General features: G+C 38.1%; 1 protein-coding gene across 2 annotated transcripts in view; it reads right to left on the reverse strand.

The window, feature by feature from the left end:
- Positions 1-207: 207 nt before the first annotated feature.
- Positions 208-25615, reverse strand: part of GALNT18 (polypeptide N-acetylgalactosaminyltransferase 18) — a 242084-nt gene continuing 216676 nt past the window's right edge. The window contains exons 10-11 of one of the 2 annotated variants that reach the window (XM_057418168.1): positions 17066-17230; positions 208-702 (exon numbers count right to left, since the gene is read on the reverse strand). In XM_057418168.1, coding sequence (XP_057274151.1) covers positions 556-702; positions 17066-17230 — 312 coding nt within the window. In that variant the 3' untranslated portion in view covers positions 208-555. The remainder of the gene's footprint in view (positions 703-17065; positions 17231-25615) is intronic. The other variant, XM_057418169.1, reaches the window with a different exon arrangement.

Raw genomic sequence — 25615 nt, forward strand, 5'->3', positions numbered from 1 at the left:
AGTAGCTCAAGTGACCTAGACGGGTCTCCCTGGAGGGAGAAAGGAGAAAATCCTCCCTCACTCCAGCTTCTAGTGTGCAGGTAAGACTTTTTACCACAAGTCTGGAGAACACTGATAGTAGGCAACAACTTGCTGCGAGAGATCAGGCTTGGGCGAAACTACCACTTAACTTCCAAATGGATTTCCATGGAGACAGCTGAACAGTAACAGTGTTTGGACTTTTTTATTCAATAAAAGTTTGAGTTATAAATATTTTCCATTTGTTTCCTATTTACAGTTGTAAAATATTTTAGGATAGCCTACCCATCACCTGTCATTCAATGTCTCTATAAATGCCATGAAAACATCATTGTGAAAAAAAAATGTCTTATTTTCAGCCCACAGACCCAATTTCCACACACTCACAAAATAAAATCAAATGGACATAAGAGAGGAGAAAAGAAACCAGGGTTGGGAGTGGGTGGGTGTAGAAGGGCAGGAGGAATACAGTACAGCAGGCAACAATGCAGTATTCGCTACACAGTAGCAAAAGAAATGGGTAAAAAATTTAGTCTGCTATGATGACAAGCTTTTCAGGACATTTGTTATAGACCAGCGTTGTCCAGTGCATTTCTGAAGGACGAGTTGAAATCCAAATTCATTTTCATTGTTTTCCTGCAATTCCAGGCAACGTCTGGATTTTCGGTTCTGGATTGGACCTCCCTTTAAAGATGGTAAGGAAAAAAAAGAAAAAAGAATTGTTTGGATTAAACATTGTGAACTTGTTGCATTGCTACTGTATGACAGCAGTATGATATATTGTATATAGTTTAGAGAACATTCCAGTGCCCATCCACTGAAGTCCACTGCGACTGAAAAATGTTTCCGTTAGAGACAAGATAAGCACTAGAACGGACCTGGAGTGAAGGTTCCCTTTGTCACAGACTGACTCAATCTCTGCTGCATTTTAGAATAGGCTCATTTGCCTGGTTAGTATTTCAGCAAATGGGGTTTCAAGAATCAAGCTGCATTTCTAGCTATGCTTTTTAACCACAAGACAAAAGCTTTCCTGTTTGCTTCATTTATCTAGCTTAGTGCACCTCTGAAAAATCAAAAAACAGGCAGGAGGGACCAGTGCCTTGGCTGGAGGAGTCCTGTCTGTAGGGTAAAATGCAAAAAAATTGTTTATTCTTTGAATTCTGAAATTAACTGTCTTTTACATTGCTAATCAACAGCATTGACTCTTCAATTCTCAGTTTAGTACTTACTGCCATGCCTTCCACTGTTGAGTTGCAGCAGATCTTAAATCAGTGGGGCTATCACTCAGCTAACTATAGCCCTAAATTACAATTAAATTATCATGTAGATGACATAAGTTACCTTTTTTTTTTTTTTTGTAAATTTAATTCTGGTTTCAGTTGTGTCTTTCACCTCTTTTTCTTTTTAATAAAGATAATAGGTAACTTGTACACAACAGCGTGTGGGAAGTTTCCTCCAAGATATAGAGAGCAGTGTAATTCACACAGGGGCCTGAAAGTCTGACTTGCTCTACAGTATCTTGGACTCATGTAGTAGAGAATTACTGGTTTAATGTGCAAATCAAAGAATGGGATGCAAGTCAGTACAAATTAGTACAGCTAAAGTATCAAAGGAGCAGCCGCATTCAGATTACTGATTTGTACAGTGGGGAAAAAAAGTTGCTATAAAAAGAAAACAACCACCCAACCACGTAACAAAAACCATGCCTCATCAGTTTTGTTCAAGCCTGTGTTATACCTTGAATTAGAAAGTCATAACGGGGATTGATTTCTGTTAGAATCGCAAGGATATTGGCATAAATCTAATTTAAATGCTGAGTCTGCTTTTTCAGAGAAGGCTGTTTCTGACAGAAGGGTAGCTTGTGCCATTCGGAACAGGTTCTATTATGTTCAGACTGCTGACTAGGGGGGTACCCTCTTCTCCTATCCTATCCGTTAAGTACTTTGTGTGAGAAGTGAGAGTTCTAAAAACTTTCTCTATGAGCTCTAAAAACTTTATTTTGGACCTTGTTAATGACATCCAGATTTAGGTTTGAAAGCTCTAAATATGGCTTTGGGTAAAAGACAGACCATTTCTAGTATAATCCTCGAAATTTAAAACATGAGGCTCCCATCAATCCGCCTTGGTAGTCCTATGTGCAATCTAGATACAATTTTTCACTGATTACTTCACTTGACAGAGAGGCATACAGCAGGCATTTTAATATACCTTTATAGCAAAATGCTGACTGAACTGTATTTTCCCACTGCTGTGTGACATTCCTATTAATAATGTTAAATGTGGGTGTCTGGTGGGAGCATAAACTCTAAGCTATCTATAAGCAATATAACTGCTTCGCATACAAGAAACATGAAGAAATGAGAATGGGAAATTAATAAAATCTTTATGATATTTGTTCCTTACCCAAAACACACACCCTACCCCCTATGTTACTTTGGCCTTTTAATTCTCACTGTGGTGAGTTTTTTTTTTGTCTTTCCAAATGAATTCAGTGAGCTTTGAATTAGATCCGTCAGACTTGAAACACTGAGGTAATGGATACCGTCTCATTGCCAAAACCCCTCAGCTGTGGGTTGGTTTGTTTGGTGGGCTTTGTTTTGTTTTGGGGTGGGTTGTGTTGGTTTTTTTTTTCCCTTCCTTTTTCCCCTCTGTTTCTCCACCCAGCAAAACATACATTTTCTGTTCTTTATGAAAACCTTTAATTATAGTGGTTTGTTTTTTTCCTCTGCAGAGACTCAGTATTGTATGGCAAACAGGGTCACCTCTCTGGGTCTGGGAGCTGGGAATTACAGTTTATCACAAGTTCTGCCTAAACCCAAAATTGAGATCAGCTTCCCTGTACTTACAGCTGATGCTGGGGGTGCTTGTGTTGTTGTGATTTAAGTTAACTAATTCTGTATCTTTCATTTATCAGTTAGTTCTTTTCTCAGTTTTGGTGTCTAAGACATCCTCAGGTCAGATCTTGCCTAAGGAAGCAAGGAAAAGATGCTGTCCCACTTCCTGTCTTGTCAGAAAACTAACTAGTTATGGGAGACTAGTTCAGGTCCATTACTTGGCCGAATGGTTTCTCAGGTCTGTTCATCATTAGCATTTGGAATCCTAGAGCCAAATAAAAACAAAGGTGTCCTTTTAGTTAATTCTGTTTTTTATAACCATTTAGTAAAATTTGTATAAAACTGTACAGTCATGTTTACCACTTGCTCAGCAAAATGGTTTATTGTAATACTACACTTCATACTAAGTGAAAGACAAGTTGCCTATGTGCTTCCCTTCCCCATCCTAGGTAAGACCCCTACTTTCCCATTCAAAAGCAAAAAATTGATAGCCTAGGGTAGGTACATAAAATACAGTTCTATAGGCTGAAACAAGTTAAAGAGGAATTCTGCCCATCTGAACTGAATCAGGATTAAGATCAATGCTGATGAGAGGCAGCTCAATGGCAGTAGAAGTCTCAAGAGGATAAATAAATATCCAGGTCATCTATTTTATAAAAATAGGCCTAACATAACATCACTAACAAGTTCAACTGAAAACTTCATGGGTTTTGCAACACAAATCGAAGCAGTTCTTGTGAGAAGCACAAATGTTCTCAGTGCCTGCTGGTAGACTTAGATGCATATAAAACTGATGGAGTGCTTCATAAGCATACTTTTAACAGTAACTCTATCTCAAGTCACACATCCTGTTATGACCAATAGCTACAGGAATGTGACATAACACACAGTGGAAAGCAATACTATTGACTTGCTTTAGAATTATTGTAGTTTCTGTAAGAGGTTTACTTTCAAGCCTTTCACTAAAGTAGTATCTATCCAATAATATGGAATCTAAGAATGCAATTTGCTGTGCCTGCAAACAACTGCAGTACAAAGATGGTCCAACATACTTGGTAGGCAGTCCAACTTGCGAGTCTGTTGTATGTGAAGACTGACATGATTTTAGAAAGAACAGCATGTTGTAAGTGTATACTTATATATTCCAGGTTAGATCTGGAGTGCTAGTAAGCTGTACAAAGTAATTAGTCTTTGCTGAACTGTTTTATAGTTTTTGGTTTGGATTATTGGGGTTGGTGGATGCACAGTTCCCAAACCTTCCCCTTCCTGTATTTATTCTGCCGGGCAGTAAAGTGGGATAGGTGCTCTCTAGAATACTGGTCCTTGCAGAACCAGGCTTAGCTGAAAGCTGTCATAAAGTCTCTCTAGTGTCTAGAAGGCCTCACAGCCAAAGGCCTGCAAATGGGAAAGAGCATTGCTACAGCTTCCTTTGCAAATGCCAGGGATGTTATATACTTTTTTTTTTTTTGTAAAGAAATACGTACAGTGTGCACACACCATGTAACCTGGAATTCTGCCCCTCCATATCACTGCTGCTGCAGAACTGGGGTAACATACCGTGGTTCCTCAGACAAATGCCCTTCAGAACAAAGCATGCTCTGACTTCATGACAAAAGATGCATTAAGAAGTTTCTGTAAATGTGTACCTAGCTAAAACGTCCTGAACAGTTTGTGGGTTTTCTTGCCAAAAAGCTCACCTTATGGTTACTTATCTCTTGTGCTGGATGCTGCCTTGTAATCAGATGACATCTTACTGGTCATAGGGTAATTTATTTTTCTTTTTTCCTGTCTAGATTTAACAGAAATTTACTGTATATTTACTCTCTTTCTTCAGTAAGAATTCTCTTCACTAAGAACCAAGTAATTTTCTGTTCTTTGTTACTCTGAAGTGAGACTGCCAAGGTTGCGTTTTGATATATAAACAAAAAGCACTCAGCAGGAAAAGAAAAGAAATGCTACTTCACACAGTTTAGGTATCTTAGAGAAGGATTCAGATGTGGATATATGGCATCATTAAAGCTGGATAAATAATTCAAAACACCTAATTGACTTGGTCAGTTTAGTCATTGTTTGTACTGGGCACATTTGCTAGATGTGATCCATGGCATTCCTGTTGTTTAGGTAGGTGCGATAGGTTCTGTAAGGTGCAAGCTGTTGTACTGGGTTTCCAAATTTCCCAGAAAAAGCCATGGAGAAAGGAAAAATGGGGAAGTGAGGTTGTTGCTTTAGCTGAACCAGCTCTTGGGCATGAAGCTTAAGACAGGGTTTGATCACTTGTAAAAATAAGGGATATTAAATGAATGCTGAAGGCTGTCAGCATTACTGAAAACCAGACTGATAGCTTTTTTAAACTAGTTACACTTTCTTTACAGATTCTAAACCTACTTTTTTTCTCATCCCATTAAATCTCAAGTTATTCTATCTAAAAGAGAGAGGTAAAAAACAGAAGTGCTCTCAGTTGCCTAACCATGACTATTTCAGGAAAAGGTCTTAGAAGTTTAATAAGTGTATCCAATCTTGTATCAGGTATGCTGTATAGATTGTTGCATTCACTAGAATGTAATTTTCTCTTTGTACCTCAATCACGCACCTCAAATATTTACATGTTCACTCTACCTTTGAGATAGAAACTCTGATTTTCACTAGTGCTTCAATACATTTGAATCAAAGAATTATGCTGGGATATATATAAAATAGATAGTCTCCACTCCAAACAGATTGCATGATCTCATGCATTTCCCCAGATTTTCAGTGACTGTTAGTACACCAAATTTAGTCGTAAAAAAAGAAAAAAATTACTCAATTTTAACAAGTCATTTTGTCTTCTCTGTGGTCACCCTGTATGGATGCTGCTGCAGTGAGAAAGCGTTCATAGGAAAAAGTGAATTATTTAGCTCATGGAGTAAAATTAGTGTAGTTTCAGTATCGCCCATTGCTTGGAAATATTGGATGATGTTGTTGAGACTAGAATTTCTGATTTACAGTGGTATGAAGGATACAGGTATATATAATGGTATTTATAGGTAATGAATTAATTCCTTCTCCAGTCTTCTCCCAACTCTTTGGCCTATAGGTGCTCTGTAAGTAACACAGGCTTTATAACATACTCTGTTCAAAAATTAGTTTTAACTATTTAAATTGAAGTATTTCTCAGTGAACTATATTGTTAGCTGTTGCCCTTCTTTAAGGGCTCTTAGCACCTCATATATCTGATCTGGCTACTGTGAAAATAAGGTGCATTTAACTGCTATTATGTGTATGAAATACACAGTATATATTATATACAATATAGTAACAGTGTTACATATTCAAAAATGTTGTCTGTCAGCTATTTAGATCACTATTTGCTATTGGTGCTTCTTAAATGTGATCTTATTTTTCCAATACTAACCAAAACTAATTGCTGTGTACAACATGAACTTAGGTGGAGTTATAATAGGGATCAGCCAGACCATTGATTAAGGAAAAAAAATTGTATTTTTCCCCTCCTCCTCACTTCTCCTCCTGCACTCAGGTTCTGGTAGCCAGGTTGTCTGGTAGCCATTCGAGCACTGGCCTTACACCTACTGGTAAATACATTCTCCAACAATGGAATTAGACATATCATTCAACAGTTACAACAGTTTAATGTCTACATCACACTTTGTTTCATTCCACTACCAAGACTTCTGAGTGTTCAAATTTTACATAATCAGAAATGCTAAATTTTTATATTGCTGCAACAAGTTTTTAATACTGCAGCTGTGACAAATCAAATGATGCAGCCTTATCTGTATGTCCAAAGTAGGTTTTAGTAACCAGTGGACTCTGCAATCCTTTTGTTTTTTTAACCTAGATTGGCTACGGGAATGCAGAACAGTCTAGGTTCTGAGCAGAGCCCTCTAAAAGTGTAATAGTTACATCTTCAGGAAGTACACAATGCTGTTAATTACAGTATTTAAATAAAACAATTTCCTGGCAAAAGGAAATGCAGTTTTATAAAGAGAATGTAATTGGAGGAGAAAACAAATTATAGAGAAACAACATAAAAATCAGAGGTGGAATGTATGGATTTATACCCATCAGTAATATTTTCCACATATAGATATAATTTTGCCACAGATTTATAAAAGATTACAAAGTCCCATTGTTAATAGCAAGATTAGAAAAATAAAAAATTAAAATTAAAAAGATTAAAAAAATAATACCTTGCAAAGAAATAAATTCAAGCCTTCACTGAAATAGTGAAGAAGCTCTTTATGATATGATACCTGGAACTGCAGTTTACTACAGAAGATGGTGATAAAATTAAGAAAAATGAAGGAGGCTTTAGAGCAGAATACAGTAGCCAGACTAGGAGGCTCATTAGGGATTTTTCAGAAAGTAAACATGAATCATTACTGTGGCCAGCAAATCATTCTGACATAGGAGAAGAACATCTGCAGAAACAATATTCTAGGTATGCAGTATGACTTTTTAAATTAGTTATTGAACACTATTATGTTGCTCTTCTGATAACTAGGATTACCTAGTAAGTCCCTTGTAGAAATGGAAAAACTAGCTTTATGCTAAGCAGTTGATAATGATGCACACGGTTTTTCTGACTACAGCTGTTGTCCTGAGTAACAAGTTAACAGGCCAGTTCATTTAGAAATAAACTGAATGCCTTTTTGAGAACTGACACTCATCTGGAAGTACTTGTTGGTGAGAGGTGATTTACAGGCTGACATTTTCTGATTTTGCTTTCTCACTATTGAAGGGGATGCTGTTTGTTGAGTGCGCCTCCTGCATCCTGCTTTTGTCATTTACTGCTTACTGTCCTACTTGGGGAAAAAAAAGCCACAACCAACCAAACAGGAAACTAAATGCAGAACCTACTATACTGAGTTGTAGCTGACTACTAGGTGCTCTAACTAGTTGTGAATGCTCTAAAGTTCTGAATTAGAACTTAAGACGTGTTTCTATACTATGTAAGTTACCTGGACAATAAAAAAGAATCCAAAGTTAATGTTCTGCACCAATGTCTTCTGCAGGGTAATTTAGTTCTACTGTTTTTTTTTTTCCTAAGACAATCTTTCTTTTCATAGATTGTGCAATACAGTAGCTGCCTCCATAGAGAAAGAATGTTGTGATATAACTAGGAAACAGATGGGTGTGCTGGATATATTGGCTTTATTTGCATGTTTTAGAAATACATTTTGTGAAAAGCTTAGAAAAGTTACCTTTTCCTCTTTGTTTCTGACATTATATATAAATGACTTCTGCAAACAAGTCAGGCTTGATTTATCTGCTTTGATCTAGGCTCGATTTGAGATGTCTAAAGTAGAAGACAGAGAAAGACAACAAAGATGGTTTAAAGTGTGGTGAAATATTCAGATGGGGGAACTACCCAAAATGAAGTAAAATTAGGAGTTTGCTTAGGATGTATATGAAAATTAGTGAGATCTGACTTCAGTGGTCAAAAGCATGAATAGCTCTGAATGCCAGTGTGAAGGTGGTAAATGAACTTTCTACAGAAAAAAGGATTGCTAGAGTTAGAAATTTGTTATAACTGTGATTTATGTGGCTATAGGAAACCTGTTAAATTAATGGACACAGGCATCAATGTTCAGTGACTGACTAGATGTTTTTAGTGGTCTGAGTTCATTATAAGAGCTCTGATAAAACAACTTTCTATAGGCATGCCAAGATGATCGTTCAGACAAATCAAATGTTGGTCTCTGTGAAGAGAAAGCATCAGCAGTCAAGAAGGGAATCCTCCTGGTGCTATAGTTAATCGCTGGCTCAAGAGTGGAGCTCATTTCTGTGAAGCAGCAAGTGCTGACCATTGCCTGAGACAGTCTTCTAGACAAGGTAATTAATCTAGTTAATTAATTTTCTGATCTGTGATGTAGCAAATTGTGTATTCCTAGATTTCACCTTTTTGACTGGTTTTGAAGCAAGCATCACTTCTGTATACAGAATCACAGAATTGTTTAGGTTGAAAAAGACCCTTAAGATCAGAGTCCAACCGTTAATCTAATACTACCAAGTCCATCACCAAACCATGTCCCTAAGTGCCATCTACACCAGGTCTTTTCAATACCTCCAGGGATGGTGACTCAACTACTTCCCTGGGCAGCCTGGGTAAAGACATTAAACAGAACTGGCCCAAATATGTTGCTTTCTAAGGCTTGTTCTGCATTGCTTGTCCATGTAAAAATCTTGTTAACATGTCTTGCCACTTTTGAGTGCGCACAAGAAGCAATATTACTTGCTAATGAAAATCTGTTCACAGCATGCAGCTGGAGGCTATGCCTAGGAACACCTTACTGCCTTATTCTTTTATCTTTTTTCTCCTTATGGATGAAAATACTGTTCTAACATAGCATATCATCTAGAAAACTAATGCAAAGAAGAAAAGTTCACGTTATTACGCATCAACGCAGCACAGGGTATACTTAGTTATTCATTTTCAGCCAGACAAATAAGAACCTCCTTTCGGCACAATTAGAAACCCCAAGATTTTATATTTTCCCTAGGAAAGACGAGGCATTTCCTGCAGACATCTTAACAGATTGCCAAAGATTTATGGGGTTTAGATGAGAGAAAATATGTATTCCTATTTCTTTGTGAGGCTTAAATCTTACTAAAATGTTAACTCTTTTGGAAAACAAAAAAATTGAATGACAGTTTTACTTCTTGTGTGTGTGGTGTATTCAATTAGTCTAGATTTTTCTAATCAGAGTGGTCAATATGAAGGCTTCCTAACTAATTTTAACCCAGAAACTGAACTCTTTGCATTGTCATTATATGCTTATGATTAAACCAATCTCTAGAGACGAAGAAATAAATTGAGTGCCAACTGAAGGAAATTAAGAAATGAATTTGCACTAGTATTGCAATCGATCTGCATATTATAACATGGGAATTTAGGCTGGGCTGTTTTGGACTCTGGTCAGAGTATCTAGTTACTTAAAATGGCTTTTTCTCTAGTAACCACACAAACAGTTAGTTGATGCTAATTGATACTGGGAAAGCAACCTCCTTGCAGCTGCTGCACAAACCTTGCACAGTTTACACAGCCAATGGAAATAACCTATTTTTTGTCTGTTATACTGCATATTGTCCCTGTCAGGTTCAGGATACCAAACTTGATGGCCTGATCATCTCACTAAGTAACAAACTTTTTTCTCATCATATATATAAATTATGGCCTCCTGATTTAATTGCCTTCCAAGTGAACATTTTCCTCAAGCATTTGCATCTTGGTTTGTAGGGTGTTTTTTGGTAGCCAAAACCTGCTTACATACATGTTCTTGTTTCCACTGGAATTAAAGATGCAACTTGTACTGACTTGATCAGGACAGAGTTTTGTTTTCACTTGGGAAATTAGAAATAATATTATGTTTGCTAAAGATACAAATAATTCCATCTGTCTCGCAGCTGAGGAGTGCAGAGACCAAGAAGTGACTGGTCCAGTAATGCAAACAAAGGACTAAGAACAGAGCTCAGATCTCCCAAAACCCAGTCCCTTTATTTGGGAAGTTTTGGTTATTGGTCAAATTGTAGAAAACATTCTGGATTTGGCCATTCTTTTGCATACATGTCATTATAATGCCATGCAGTACCCTGTCAGCAGCAGCTGTCATCTGTGATTTTTGGATGGAGCCTGTCTGGATATCTGCAATTTGGAAAAATCAGGTGGAACTAGAACAAATAATTTCTTTGTAAATAAATGTGGTGTTTAAAATTATATACTAAAATATGCAAATAAGGTATCTGTTTTGAAGGAAAAAAGACATGGGTATGTGTTAACTTTCTTCTAAATTAATTCAGCACAAGCGTCTTTGGAGCTTAAATGTAGTCCTCAGGAGAATAAATACTGCATAATGAGATATGCTGGGAAAGACTTGAAATGCACCCATTAAAAGCTTATTTTACTGCTGTATTCACACACAAACTTTCTAGCTGATAAGTTCTACACCTAATTTGCAAGGACTAAAACTTGCTACTAGAAAACTACTCCAAATAGAACACTGAACTTTTCCAAGGAAATTTTGGTTACTGCTAACCTACAGCAATAACTGAAAGCAAATTTAACACCAGCTGTTAAAATACATTATAATAGAATTTGTATTTACTATTTTTTTCTGCATTTATTTTGCATATACATTTTCATATTTAAGTTGAAGTCAAGTATTCAAAATGGAGAATGATAACGCTTTCAGATTTTTGTACTTCTAAACAATCCTATCCTGCATTAATGGGACTAAAGAGTTTGTAGGCTTATAGTAAGACATTGTTCACAGAGTATAAAAAATCCTTACTCTAATACACCTGCTTGTAGAGAGTGTTCAATATGACAGGAATACTGGTTAAGTTGCACATGAATTAAGGACAAATTTACTAGTGCAAAACAAAAATTAAAACACTAAGTATCACTTTCTCATGTCTAAGCAGAACAACAGTTCAGGTTCCTTGTCCTCCAGCTATAACACTTTGTGCAATTATCCAGTTAGCTAAAATATTAAACACTGGCAAGTTAGGGCAATATTTGACCAAAGACAGGTAAAGAGTTGCAAGGTACAGAAAAAACTGCTGCTGATATACTGGACCCATACACCAACACTGCATGGGGGCCCCTGAGGCTCATGGAAGTGCTCTTTTGTGGTCGAGGTTTAAAGCTTTACACTTGTCAATGGTGGTTATTTAAAAATCAGATAACCTCAGTAAAAATACAGGGCTTAACCTAGTCTGTTGGCTCAATTAATTGAATAATTAGGCTCTGTTTCTATGTTTCTCCTGCAGGATCAAAATCTCTGTTTCTTTTAACAGGATCAGGATCACTTACTGTTCTGAGCTGACAGGCAGACAAGCACTGCATAATTACATAGCTGTGTGGCAGCACAGCGTGTCTTATATTGCAAATACATACTGAGTGTATTTGTGTCCTTTGGGGTTAAAAGTACAGCATAAATTCAAATTCCTGATAAATTAATGATGCATTTTTTCTACCCCAAGGTTCTCATAATGAAAGAATCTGAAGAAGTTCATGGGAACTATTGTTCCTTTAGACACACAACTCTACTAAAATTAATCCCTCCTGTACATCGATGTCCTTGGCTAACGTACGGGTTGAGAACTGGGAGTGGACTTTAGAAGGAAACTGCTGTTTAATGGTGTTAGCCTCCACTTCTGAGGAAGGTATGCTCAGCGAGGGGGCGTATGAAATTGGTACAGAGACTCTTTGCTTGCTTCACAGGCCTCCGGCTTAATCCTGCCATGCAGCTGCACCGTGCATTTGCTTACTTGTTTGGGGTGTTGCTGTGGGTGATGGTTCTGGCTAGCAGTAGTACTGCATGTCCCCTGACTTTGTAAAATAAATGCAAGGAAGAATAATTCAGGATGACTGTCTGGCAAAGGTCAGAATATGTAGGAGGAATAAGATGTAAATACTTTCATTAATTTTAAGATCTATTCTTTCTTTACACAGCTACATAGACTACTTAACCTGTCTATTACTTAATACCTATTAAAATGAGATCTGAATCATTACGTTTATCTGTGGAACACTGTAACTGAGTAACTAATTTGCTCATCTCATTTGCTCGTCTGTCTTTCCTTCTCCTTCCAAAGCAATTCCTACTATGATATTTGGAAAATTATACATATGGTAAGTAGAGTTGTCAGCAACAAATTTTTATTTACAGCTTCTCAGGAAAGCATAAACCACCCACTGGAAGATTCCTGTGGACACCTCCAGCACTAACTAGAATCAGTTCTCTGTAACACATAAAAGCTATGTTAGCATCACAGGCAGATGCAAGTGTCAGTGGATAAGGGTACACAGGAGTGCTTGAGCCCAGCTTTGCATGGCCACTCCCTCCCATGAGGGCTATCCCTACAGATGCATACTCTAATCTTTCTATGGCATCCACGCTGGAATTTTAATTACATAAATTAACACAGCTTGCTATATTGAAAAGAATTCAACACGGAACAGACTTGAAAGGATTAATCTCTTCAGTTTTTAGCTCTGCCTCATGTCCTTTCTTATACCTCTTTTTCCACTGAGCCCTCACTTGTCATGTTTCTCACAACAGCAGTGACAGTGCAGCTAGTCTGGTTAAAAGCATAAGAAACAGTCACACCCGTATCTGCATAGAAACATGAACACACTTCAAGGTAAAGAGTAATTACAGAAAAACATCATCCTTTCGCCTTTTTTATGCTGTTGAAGGAGTCCTAACATTCCATAAAGTATTCTCTAGCTGATCTCTGCCACCTGGGTCATGCATGTAGACATGAATTTCACTCATAGGTCAGGCATTGTGTCGTGCCTGCCTTTCTATCAGCAAGAAACCTGAGTAATCAGGCCGGAGACTGAGAAACTTCCAAAAAAAACCCCAAACCAATATACCTCCTCCAAAAAACCTGACTGAAGCATTTAGAATGTTCTATTTCTTAGTACACAGAACAAACTTAACAGTATCAGATAGCTCAGAAGAGCATGGGTTTGGCCATAGTGTCTACTGAAAGATGTCCCAAGGAGTTTTGTGTCCAGGTGCACTGGCCTCCATCTCCTACGTTTCAGCACCTTCCTTGTTACCCCAACAGCCCATGGCAGACAATCACTGTGGCAGCCTGAGGATGGCAGCTTTACTGAGCACATGGGCAGTGACTGCCATGCACATGTGCTGCTGACATGGTGCTTTCTGCAAATGCTCCGTTGCGCAAGGGAGCAGGCTGCTTCTGCCAGCACGCTGCATATGCACCTCCTCCTTGCCATAAAGCACTCACAGGGTGTGAGCAGGATTGTTTAGTACTAAATAAGGGGGACTCAGTGGCAACTGAGGTTAGGTTTCACTTACTTCACAGCTCATGATGCCAGAGCAGCTTCCTTGATATCATGTTTATATTAATATTTTAGTAGAATTCTGACTTTTACTTCTATGCAATTCTTGTCTCTATCCTCTCTGCCTTGTGTCGTTTCTCATGATCACTTATGATTTTGCTATAAGGTCTAATTTTGTTCTGATTAAATGAAAAAGTGGTGAGACAAGACTGATCTAGATGAACTGTCAAACACCTAGAAGACTTTTCAGCATTAAAAATATACCCAAAAAAAGCATTTCTCTAAGAGAAGACTTGACAAACAGCCTGAACAATAACATTCTTGAACACTACCCAGCTGATGGGAATCTTTTCAAGGCTAATTTACATAATTTGCCATAATTACAGTTATAATCTCTTGAAGAAGCCTTGGAAGGAAGTGTGTAACTGAATTTTATTTGGTCTCATCACATTTGGCAGCTTTATAAAACCATGGAGCCTGGAAATTTGCTCAGCTAAATCCTGATTATACAAACACATCATACAAACTTTGAATGCTCAATGCAAGTTTGTCCTGTACCAAAAGACACAACCAATCTCTCAAGGCCTCTGTCCAGTCAGCCAGCATGATGTGTAATGAAAAATGTTTGAAGTACCAGTGGTGGTTCCTTCCATGTAAGTGTCCCTCAAATCACTATTCCATTCACAAGGTAGCAGTGGACACCTGAGTGCCTGACTCCAGCTGTTTACCACTGTTAACAGGTAGCCAAGTAATTTAAAATTCTAACACCAAAGAAGGTATATTTTCTGTAAAGAAATAAAGTTTGATACACATACACACACGTGGCTACATGTGTACATACACACACTTCTAATCATACAAATATGCAAATTAAGAATTAAATAATTCTGTAATAGATCTACAGAAACAAGAACGTGTCCACTAGCTGATGATAAGCCCTATTTCTACTTTCTCTCAGTACATTTCAACATGTGTGGAATGCAGGGCAAACACTGATTTCTGTGGGGAAATCTAGTTCAATTAGTTTACTGTACTCTGGTTGGTAAAGTCTGTTTCCCATTCCCTTTCTGAGGCAATTCTCCACTTGCACTGCTGTACTTTTAATTATCCGTATAATCGGACAGTCTTGTTGAAAGGCTAGAGAATCCAGAGAATTTAAAGCATACTTGCAGTCAAAGGAAGTTAATTTATATTTCACAAACTTCAAAACTACATAAGCATCAATGCTTACAGTCCTGCTTATTTTCAAGAGTTCTGCTCCCTGTATAATATGGAAAAGAAGTACCAGAGCTTTAAAAGAGTAATATAAAAGACTCTCTCAGATAGACAGCTTCCAGCGATTCACAGAAACCTGTCACCAAACTAACGGGAGCATTTCAAATGGAGTTCATCAGTTGATCCTGTCAAGCCTTGGTTACTTTCATCACCTTTCTTCTAGCTTACAGAATGTACAAAGGGCTGTGTACCATGCTGTATGTTGAGTGATAACAGCATTTTAATTGCATTGGCATTAACAAAATTCTTTCTGAACAGAAAGCTTTTAATTATTTCATTTGTCTCTTAATTTATCGTAAGGAAACAACTAATTAGCTTTCACTTCTCCTGGGTGGAAGTTTCTTTGTAGAAGACTGAAGTGCTGTCCATTGAATTGTTTAACATCACTGTAGCTTCACTGGGAGATCACATTTGGAACATGGAATGGAAATACAGACAGAAAGAAAATAAATAACCTTAATTAATTAAATACCATTTTTTAAGCTTTAAATAATAAAATTATCAATGCATTCTACTGCTGCCTCCTAAACCAAATCTAACATCATCAGTATTACAAAATACACCAGTATCCTGGAGCAGAAACCATTAATTGCCACCAAAGGATTGGGTTACAGGGAGCAATCCCTAAATAGGTGGACAGTACTAAAATGTTACTGAAATATTATTTAAATATGTTAATTATACTCTTTTAAAATGATACTATCAGTGCACAGACAGCCACAATGAGGCCCCCCTTATGACAAGACTACTGTTAAAATTTGAGAGAAGATGTAATTAAAATTCTGCCCTTGAGGGGACTGAAGGGGAAAGCTGGGATGTCTTTCCAGGTTAGGGATTTAAGGTCTGCTGCTTGAGAGTTACCCTAAAAGACAAAGATCTGGATTACTTCAAACATAAATACAAATTATATTAATAGTATGCCTTACTGATTAGTGTCCAAATGACTCTGCACTAAGATAGATGCTGAACTGTATTACCAGTGTCCTAAAATATACTTGTCATGGCTGTTGAAGTCACATAAAAAGAAACTAATGAGTTGGCAGAAAAGGTATTTGCAAACCCATGTGGACATTACAGAAAAATTAAATGCAGGAATAAAGTTACCTTAATGGTGAGCCTCAGCTCATGAGCTTGAGTACATAACTAGATTTGTAGGCTCAAACCTGCTGAGGAGAAACTGTGAGCAGTCAAACTTGCACTAGCTATTAAATTTTTCCCAGAAGCTAAATGAGGTACTTGGTGTACGAAGTACTGTAATTTTATTTATCCAAAGCAACTGACATGTCAGTATCTGACATGGTTAACTTCCAGTGTCTTAACTGGAAAATCTTTCCTTCCTTTGAGAGACTAAATCTGAGTATCTTTAGCTTCTAAACATCAGAACCTGGTTTGTCTTCAGGGTAACCTGTATCCCTCTGTGGAAACAGTGATACACTTTGAGTCACTTTGCTTGTCTTAGCTGAACCAGACAGCATGATCTCCGTAAGCACTGCATCACAGAGCATGTTTTCTAGCCCTAGAACTTTTGTAGCTTCTTTATAGTTCTCCTTTGTACTTCTCAATCAGTTAAGAAGTGCTGGCACCAGGCCTGGACTCAAATGTCCAGCATTCTTACCACTGTGAAATCACTTACCAGCATTTACTTGTGCCACTCTGGATCTCTCTTTCACACACACAACACATTAGCTTTTTAAAGTAAGGAACATGCAAAAGTAGCTCAATATGAGGCTGTTATTACCAGTGACCTACCACCCCCTTTTCTGAGTTGCTACTTCTAAATAAATAACCGAACAGTAAGCTTTCTGTTCCTTATTTTTAAATAGGTTATTTTGTATTTGATTATAAAATAACTTATTTTTTGTTTTTTTTTTTCTTTTGATTGACAGAGTTCTGCAACAGTGATCTGCCTTAGAAACAAATTATTCATTGTGAACTCAGAAAATAAAATACAAATTTTATAACTTCCTGAGGTAGGGATCAAATGCGAACACAGCTTCCTGGCTCTGTGCACAGAAAGCAAGGCTAAATCTGATTCTAGTCTGTTAGTGAACAGATTACTCACACTTCAGATACAGAAAGAGAGCTTTAGAACTTTCTGAAATGCCTGCTGAGTAAGCATTACCTGAGTAAACTGCCAGTAAAGCTTCATTCTCTTGGCTTTGGCATAATTGCATTCAATGAGCCTGGGCCTGCTGTTCACATCCACCAGGCATCTGTTGTCATCATCGTCGATAGTGGGACTCAGAACACCCACATGGAGCTGCTGATTGCTTGTGTAATAAACATTCTGCAACAGGAAGCACAAACAGGATTTGTGGCCTCTAGACAGAAGCAGCACTTTTACCAAAAAGCTAATGGCAATGATAAATATGCTGCATAGCAGTAGGCTGACCCCATGGTGGCTTTGAATTATTTCCTTTAATGCAGGAAGCAGCACAACACTTTAAAAGTTGTTCTAAATTAACAATTACTTGTTAATTGGTGCCAACAAGCAAATGCTGGTACGTGATAGGAAATATGCAAACACAACTCATTGTTGTCTCATCATGTGCCTTTTAACTTCTGTTTCTTATGGTCATGCACTGTGGGTCTCCAAAAAGTAGGATACACACTCTTCCTGCTACTTGTAGCAGGAAGTGGGAATAGTTTGAGTATTGCCATCAACTCTGATGAGACTATTTCATCTGACTGGAGAGGTAAGAAGAGAACAGAAGCAAAGCAGTTCATCAGAAAGGATCTCAGTCTTTTATATGACAGACAGAAAGAGAAATGAAGATTTTATTAAAAAAAAAAAAAAAATCAAGCTAAACCCCGAATTTGAGGCACCTGCTGACCGGAAACCAGTATAAACAAGAAAAGGTTATTAGCATCTGGTGACAGACAGATACGAGGCAGGAGAGAAAACCAAATGGGCATGGTTTGGGTTATTCTCATATTATTTTTTACATGTCAATCACACAGATACAAGAGACTGGAAAAAGGGACCAGATATGGCTGCTCTGGATTTCCAGCTGTCATAAGCCTCAGTAATTACACTTAGGGCTGAAGGCATGAGGCTAGTATAGTTCACAAATTCTTTCTACTCCGTTTGGCTACAAATATATGTGGGAGGTTCCTCTAGATGAAAGAAAAAGAAGGGGAAGGAAGGTGAGCTTGCCAGATAGTCAGTAATGTCCTCTTGAAGATAACATGTTACATACACACCCAGAAGGGTAACACAGGACTATGCCAGGATTGTGTTTGCTAATCACAACTACTACTTACTTTGCTACAATCAGACCTTCTTCCTGGGAGGACCATGAAAAGATGAAATGGCAACATCATACTTCAGGTGTAAGGCTTTGACAGCTCCAGTGGTATCAAAGTCACAACGGACAAGAGCTGACAGACGTACCAAATTAATGTCCCTGTAATTTACTGTACCCATTCCATGTGTCTGTAACAAAAGGGGAGCTGGAAATCATGCTGTGTGTATCTGGAAAACTTTCCTGTTCCTGGAGGTTGATGGTACTATCTCCCGGTATCTGTTCATTGTTGACATTGTAGCTTATTTTATATGTGTGTATTCTTATTTGTGAAAAGTCTGATAAAATATTGATTGCAGTAGGGGAGAAAGCAGAGAAACAACAAACCAGAACTGTGGAGAGATTTGGGAGCTTCGTGTAAAAAAAAAATAGTAATCCCACCTTTGAATGCTGAAATCAGTCAATGCAGGGATTAAATAGAGAACAAAACAAATCATGGTGTTTCTGTGTAAGACTGTGTCCTCTGTTCATTCTCCTGTAACACGTCTAGGGAAGATCCACAGCAGGTATAAACTGACATAGTTGCACAGAAGTTGATGTTAGTGATTTAGACTAAGCAAATATTTGACCCCCTTCATCAAGTTTCATGCTTTTCAACCCACAGAAATAACAGCAATCTGAGGTGGCCGAAGAGAGATGAATCTAGGTTATCTTATTGCTGAAAGTCTGAATAGAGAAAAGTTGAATAGTTCAGTCATGCTCTACAGAAGAAGAGAAGGGTAAATAAAAGCACCTAGCAGAGCACATTTCCAAAACGCCTGGTTATTATGGACTGAAGTAAACTGTACGAGCTGCAGAAAGACTTAAGACCACCATACCCCACACTCCATCCACAAGTTAGATAATTAACATTCTGCAAACAAAACTGATTCTTTAGAAGAGCAATAAACATTTGGAATGCACTTTCTAGACAGACCAACAGCACCTATTTTAGATACATTAAAGATCTATCCAGATATTTTTTTGGCGAGAGATTGAGGTAGTGATATAGCAAGGCTGTAAAATCAAGATAATCTCCAAAGGGGATTATTAGGACGTATTGACTGTACAGGTGAACATTTTGTTGCACTTCATTTTCCTCTTACCTAAACTTACTACTAGAAAATGAGAGGGAAATTGACAGTTATTTGCATTTCTGACTAATTGGAAGTGATCTGTTAATTCCATTTGTTCAGCACATTGTCACCACACAAAAAAGTAGGAGAAAAATTAGGGGGCTTGCTTGTTTTTTTTTTTTTTGCCTTTTGTGTTCTTAAAGATACACATTAGTCACAGAAAACAAATAAGCAGTCTTGGCTGTAACTCTGAGAAGTGCCAGACTATAGCTTCGGGTTGCTTGTGCAAAAAAGTGGCATACCTGCAGACCCTGAGGGCTGAGCTGTTTTTATTACTCACTCTCGTCAGCCTTTCACAGAGTGGCCTGAAGGCTCCACGTAATCATTCCATCTTCCTGGATAAAGCAAACCCAATTCCACCAGCACCAGCTTTTTTGATGTCAAAGCAGCAGTGGTTCAGCCTGAGCATCTTTCTGGGCAGAAGCAGAATGACAGCTCTGGCTGGGGGAATTACTCAATTCTGTTTGTTGGCAAAATGGTACAGAAATGAAACAATCAAATGCAATTATGCTTAACAGATTTAATTAGCAGGTTGTTGCTTACCTTCAGGGAGTTCACCCTACCTGCTAAGGTCACTTCATTTTTCAATGTGGACCAGTTTAGAAAAAGAAGTGTGAAATCTTGTACTCACACCTAGTACTGGAAAAGGCACCTATGAGCTCCTAATCGGCATGTAAAAATAAGCTCAAACTGAAACGGATGCTGGAACGGTAACAGTCTGCCTAACGAGGCTCTTTCAAGATGTTGCTTTGCTTATCTGGTAATATGGATATAACTTAATTATTCTAAATATTATTATAAATATTTAAAATCTTATCCAAGAACACCATACATTACTTTAGAATTGAAAACATTGCACAACATGGTAATTTGACTACTGTGTTTTTCTAACGGAGGGATCACATCCCGTACACTTGCACGTACACTTGAGCAACGCACTAGCAAACAGCAAGGCATAGGTTAGTGTTGCACCTGTCCAGAAAACTTTTCTTAAAACCTATGAACAGTCCCTGGCTCCTTTCCCCCAACCCAAGAATGAAACAGTCCCTGCACTGAGAGAGCAGAGTAGTAACTATGTCAGGATGAAGGGAGGACATCCATTTGGTATAACAGAATTAACTATTAACAGTACCAAGTAATGCTTTTCTAGTCTGAAACTTAAAGCTATTAAACACAAAATCATGGTACACCCTCCCTTTAAATAATTTCATATATTAAGAAAAATATTTTACTTGGTTTCGCATTATATCTCTCTGTTTCTATTTGATTATTCTAATTTTCTACAATACAACTTTAGTTTATTTCTTTCCCTTTCCCCTCCTGCCATGCGGTTTAGTTATTTTTGTGTTTCTTTTTTAGTTAAAAGGTGGTATACAAATTACCTGTCTCGGGTGGGCTGCAGGAGATTAACCACCTGAGCTATATGAACTGAATTATCATCCCATAATGTACTTCTTAAGTAACACATATAGATGAGGCTCTCAGTGACATGGTTTAGTGGTGGTCTTGACAGTTGTGGGGTAATTGTTGAACTTGATGATCTTAAAGGTCTTTTCCAACCTAGTTGATTCTGTGATTCTATATATGACTTTTTATTGAATATATTTTAAATTGACCTTCAGGTAAAATACGATCTTATGCATCAAAACCATGCTCATGTTTTTATGCGTAGCCCTATAAAAAACATTCTGTATTGTGAGTTAAATAAGCTGTTAAGTAGATAAATGCCCACAGCAGTACTTCTTCAAGAGGATGCTTTTAACAAGCATCAACGACTATGTTAGCTGTTTTACAGACCACTTCAGCACAAAATGGACAACTGAGGCACTTTTGTTCAAAACACTTCAGAAGATACAGGCAAAACACATTTTACCAGCACATTTGCTCCTACCAGATTGTAGCATCACCATCAACTAACAATAATTTTGCAGTAATTTAGGAAAGTGATTTTTGGACAATCACTCCAGGTACTGTCTTGGAAGTCCAAATGACTGAATGTGGACTATTAAATATGGACTATTAAGTCATTAGGGTAACTCTGAAAATTTTCCTCAGAACTTGGACCTTTCCTTTCTGCTACCACAGCAAATGTCATAGCAGTCCTTATTCAAGGGGCTGGAGACTCAGTAGGCAAAAATCTGCTGAGTCCCACTGAAGTCAGGACAGTTGCTGTATGCTGATTTACAGCTTCTTTGCACTTTCATTGAAGATGCAGCCTCAGCAAAACACAACCACACATTTTCCCATCACCATCACATACACCCTCCCTGAGGAGCTACTGAATTTCCACAGAAAGAATCCAGCTTGGATGTTGGTATACCAAAGCACATGATTTAAATAAACCAAAACAAGTAACTCCATTATTCTGTAAAAGAATAAGCCTCCTTACATTTCATTAGTCTGTTCTAGCGCACCGCACTTCACCATCTTGTTTCTTTAGCTCTAACAGTACAGCTGTGTCTCCTGGGGAGCTGGAAGGGAGCACCTTTGTTCAGGAAATCAGCTAGTAAGAAGGCACTTACCTTCTCAAAAAGTGACACTGCAAGGATTCAGGATTACTTAGAAACTCTGTAAGAATGTAGTCAGGATTAGTGACCCACAACGTGTCAGAGACAAAGTGGGGCCTGAGCCATAGGCACTTCCACACCTCTTTCAGCCACTCCACCAGATGCTTTTCAACAGTGAGGGCTGTTCACATGCAGATGTGCTGGCTCTGGAGGCTGCCACTGCCCACCTGCCTTCCCTGCCCTCACTGAAAGCAGTGCCCTCAAGAAACTTCCTCTGGAAGCCTGGGGATCACAGCAGATTAAAGTGATGCAAAAGAAGTCGTTCAAGACAAAACCCAGTGTTACTCTGCTTTCAGCTGTAATCTTGATGTATCACTTGCACAGCCAGTCATCTGACTGCCAAAGAGGTCATCCTCTGCTAAGCTAGCAGTGACCCAGTGCTCACTGGGAAAAACCTGTGAGCAGCACATGCAAGTGTTGGGGGCAGAAAGTGAGCACAACAAAAAGCAGATCTGCATGACAATGCTGAAAACTGGGGAAAAAAGAAAGAGTTTGTGATCTATAAAAGGTTAGCCCTGAGACAGTGCACACTGAGTCCAGTGCATACATGCAGACGATCTCTTTCCTGGTGTTAAGAGATGATCTGACAAGATTTGGCTACCTTTGTTTACATGGGAGATTCACACTAAGCATGATTCACAAAATCCTGGTTAGCACTTCTGTCCTTCATGATGGCAGGGAGGCTTGGCCTTGCCAGATGGGGCAGACAAAAAGCTTGGGACAGACTACCCTGGTACAGGTCAGCCAGTCAGTCTGGGCGTGGTGGAGTGAAATGTGCTGCTGTTCCTTCTAGAAAATGACCAACTCGATTGCCATGCAGGTTCTCTGCATGGGTAGAACAGTAATTTGGGTGGGATACTCTCATGTGCTGTGTTACAGTGGTGAAGTAGAGAACACATCCTAAATCTGCCACGACAGCAATGAAGGCACAGGTAATTCTGGAAATTCTTTTGGCCCAGTGAAAACATTTAAAACACCTACACAAAATAAACTCTGCACAAACTCCTATGATGCTGTAGCCTACAAGGAAAAGGAAATGAGACTTTGTTCTTGCAATGATGTGATGCAGAGTTTCTATTCATGAGAAGATTGCCCTAAAAGGTCGAATTGTGATTCCCATTGCAATTAACAATGAAATTCCACTGACTTTAAGTGCAATGAGATGTCTGACTTCAAGTTTATTATTAAAATTTGAAAAGCCACCAGACTTGATAGACTTTAGAGCTGAAGCAGGCTGCCAGTTGCAATAAATTATTCATAGGAGCTGGTTTATCGTGTAGCAAAAAAGTTACAGGAAGATGTTCAACTTAACGCAAAATGATTATCTGAAGGATAAATTGCTAACTCCCCACCGGAAGTTTAAAGCAATACACACCAATTTTCTGGCTGAAAGCCGTTCGTAATGCTTATGGCAATGTTCCCAGATGAAATCACACTGGAGACTTGTACATGACTCTGCATTTATAATAAGCAAACTTAATGCTCACCAGCAGCAGTATTTATTTGCTACCCTGCTTTTGTCATAATAACTAAGAGGGATAAGAAGCCTGATTCACCACTACTTTATTCCATCTTTGAACTGTATTTTTATTCAAATGAATCCATGAAGTCATTTATTGTCAATATTAAATATTAGGTCAAAAGTCTCACAGCAGATTCATACTTGACTACAACTCCAGCTAAAGAGTAGTCTGGTGTATTCCAGTAAATCCATACTTGGGTAACACTGCTGTTACTTGCCTATTTATATTGTTCCTGGTTTTTATTCCACCACTTCTTGTTAGACAAACACATCCAAAGGAAAGAACTTAGCAACCCTTGTAAGAAAACTCTCAAGAGAATCCAAGTTAATTTTTAATAACACAAACATCACTAAGATAAAAATCAAGTGTTTTCCCATTTACTGTTCCTGTAGGAAATGACAGGAGAGAGAGGCTGTGCTGTCCTGTAGCCATCCGTCTTTTGCTGCCTGACAAAACGTACTGCCGAAGAGTACAAGCATAAGAGGACAGGCTGAGGATACAGAAAGTCACCCCTAAGCCGCAGGTCAACCTGTAGAAGATTTATATTATTTTTCTGAGGTAGGTTTTTGGCTGGTGCATCCTTATGGCACAACTTTAAAACAATTATAACCATACATATTGAGGATCTATTCACTATAAAACTTGACTTACTGATAAGCTAACAAACAGCTAGAATGCCAGCTAGACCATAATTTAGACTTGTAAATTGTCAAGTGTGTAAGAAGGAAACTACTCACTATTTCACTTCAGTGTTTAGATTTTTATCTTCTGAATTAACTGATCAGCATAGCAATTATCTGATCTATGGGTTTTTCTTCATGCCCGTGCACTAATTTACTTCCAAACTATAAGCAACAATATTTGACAGCAATAAAGCTAAGATGCTCAGAAATTTCAAATAACTTAGTGTGAGGCTACAAATATAGGCTTAAAGACACAAAACTGTTAACACATTTATTTAATAGAAAACTGACAGGAACTCAATGCCAGACTTTTTAATTTAAAATCATGAACCTATATTGCAGTGAATACCTAATTCTGCTGTTACCTACTTTGGTATTCTGCTTTAGTTTTATTTAAAACAAGCAAACACAAATCCTCTTACTTAAGAAGTTCCGCTTTTTAAATTGAATAGAACTGTCAATCATCATTTTTATATATAGTTTCAGTACTCACTTCCACAGTTTTCCTAATGCTAGTAACTGAAGAATTAACAAGACCTGGATAAATTTTTACCTGATTCACTTCCTAAAGTTCCTCTTGGTTTTGCTCTTACCTATGTGCAAGATCTCTGCAACTCTTCCACCGGGAAACAATAAAGGCACCAAGACAAAACAACCAGAACCCTTCTGTGTGTGACACCTGTGTGTCCTTTTTTCAAAATGCATGCTGCCTTATGGCTCCTGTGACTTTGTTCTACCTGAATTTTCCTTTTCCCTCTCTCACCAGTCCTTCTTCACCCTTCACAGTTTTCTTTGTCTATTCCTACATAATCCCATGTTTGTTTTACCCTGTTTTCTTCTCCTTCAATACATACTCGCAAACAAACTCAGTCATCACTTCCATGTGCCAATGCACTGGTCCATTCTTTACAGCAGAGCTGACTCCTCCTGGCTAATGAAAATCTGAGCTAGTTTAATGCCATCTGTGCATAAGCATTTGGCAGCTCAGCATCAACAAGTTTAAAAGCAGATTTTTCACCTTTTCACAGCTAAGACCCAAGTGCTTCAGATTACTGTGGGCACAGCCACATTCAGCTAATCATGCACTTATGTAATGCGCATTTTCATCTTGAACCACTTCCAAAGTCACCAAATCTTGTTACACAGCCTTTTTTTATACTGAAAACATCTCTAAAATACAACTTTTCTAATCAAAACTGACCACTGCTGGCTTCCTGACTGGTGTCAGCATTCATGCCCTCTTCAAATCCTGAATGCTTCTGAAAACTTGGAGTTCAGGTTGCCTTTCAGAAAGGCCATATCCTACTTGTTCTGTCTTCTACACTGCATCAACTGCATGTCTTTATTTTCAAAGCCCCTCTCAACCCCTCCTCTTGTTAATTATCAGCCTAGCAAGTATCAACAGGAGGCTACCTTCCAGCTCCTATTTAGATCAGGATGCTAGGCTTCATTTAGCACATTCTCCAAGCAAATATTCCT

The sequence above is a fragment of the Pezoporus wallicus genome, unplaced genomic scaffold (genome assembly GCF_028554395.1).
Source record: "Pezoporus wallicus isolate ANWC-B61680 ecotype Strahan unplaced genomic scaffold, APGP_CSIRO_Pwel_v1 contig_2025, whole genome shotgun sequence".
Taxonomy (NCBI): Eukaryota; Metazoa; Chordata; class Aves; order Psittaciformes; family Psittacidae; genus Pezoporus; species Pezoporus wallicus.